At 52.7% G+C, this 1,132-nt stretch overlaps 1 protein-coding gene across 1 annotated transcript in view; it reads right to left on the minus strand.

The window, feature by feature from the left end:
- MDGA2 (MAM domain containing glycosylphosphatidylinositol anchor 2) overlaps positions 1–1,132 on the minus strand; it is a 306,141-nt gene that overhangs the window by 221,069 nt on the left and 83,940 nt on the right. The window contains exon 3 of the mRNA XM_017825436.1: positions 137–276. Coding sequence (XP_017680925.1) covers positions 137–276 — 140 coding nt within the window. The remainder of the gene's footprint in view (positions 1–136; positions 277–1,132) is intronic.

Raw genomic sequence — 1,132 nt, forward strand, 5'->3', positions numbered from 1 at the left:
GAAGGCATGGTGGGCACGGGGAAGGCATGGTGGGCACAGAGAAGGGATGGTGGGCACAGAGAAGGGATGGGGGGCACAGGGAAGCTGTGGTGGGCACAGGGAAGCTGTGGTGGACACAGGGCAGGCGCGGGCTCACCTGTGGCCGGGGGTGGCCGGTGACCAGGCAGGTGAGCTCCAGGGTCTCTCCCTCGCGGATGGTGTAGACCCTCTCGGAGTATCGCTCCTCCTCGATGTTACAGGCCAGCCCCGAGTGCACGATCCTCACCGTGGGGGGGGCTGGGGACACACACACAGGGAGAAGCCACGTCAGCAACACTCCTCTGACTCCAGGACCACCCCCAGACCACCCCCTGCACGGAGGGGCTGCACAGAACCCCACACTCAGCCAGGCTGGGAAAGACCTCTGAGATCATCCAGTCCAACCTGGGACACAACCTCGCTGTGTCACCCGGCCCATGGCACTTGAAGCGAGGCAAGGCCCAGAGAGCAAATGTAATATAGCAATACGAAAGGTAAAGAGTGAAATTCAGAATATAGGCTTTAAGCAAAAGCACGAAGGATGTGGTCTTAGAAACAGCAGAGGCCATAATTCCTTAAAAAATGCAGGACAAATTGACACAGAAGAACAGAAGCCTAAGTGCACAGGAAAACAGAAAGAACTAAAAGGCTAAAATAAGTATATAGAGAGGAAAACAAAGACTGATAAGGAAGGAAGATGAGCCAAGACCTAGGTATGCTTGCCAAGGTATCAGAAACTTCTGCCAAATTCACTAGGAAGGTAGCCAGAGTAGGAGAGTTCACAAAGTTCATGATGATGGTGGAAAAAGGGACGGGGGCTCGTGAGGCTGAAGAACAGGAACGACCCCCCCGGATTCTCCCCAAATTGAAGACCACACCCCAAACTCCGCCTGAACTCCGCCTGTTACGAATATCAAAAATGTATGTTGCAATATTATAAATATTCATGCTCGATGATGTAATTGCTAGGCACAAACTGTATAAAAGTCCAGCTGTGAGTTGCTGGGACGAAGCAGTTTGTCCAGGGAGGCCTGGCTGCTTCCCGGCACCGTAAATAAAGACACCTCCTGCTTACGGACTGAAAACTTTGAGCAGTTTCTTCATCCCTGCCTTT

Source organism: Lepidothrix coronata, unplaced genomic scaffold (assembly GCF_001604755.1).
Source record: "Lepidothrix coronata isolate B3197 unplaced genomic scaffold, Lepidothrix_coronata-1.0 Scaffold119, whole genome shotgun sequence".
Lineage (NCBI taxonomy): Eukaryota > Metazoa > Chordata > Aves > Passeriformes > Pipridae > Lepidothrix > Lepidothrix coronata.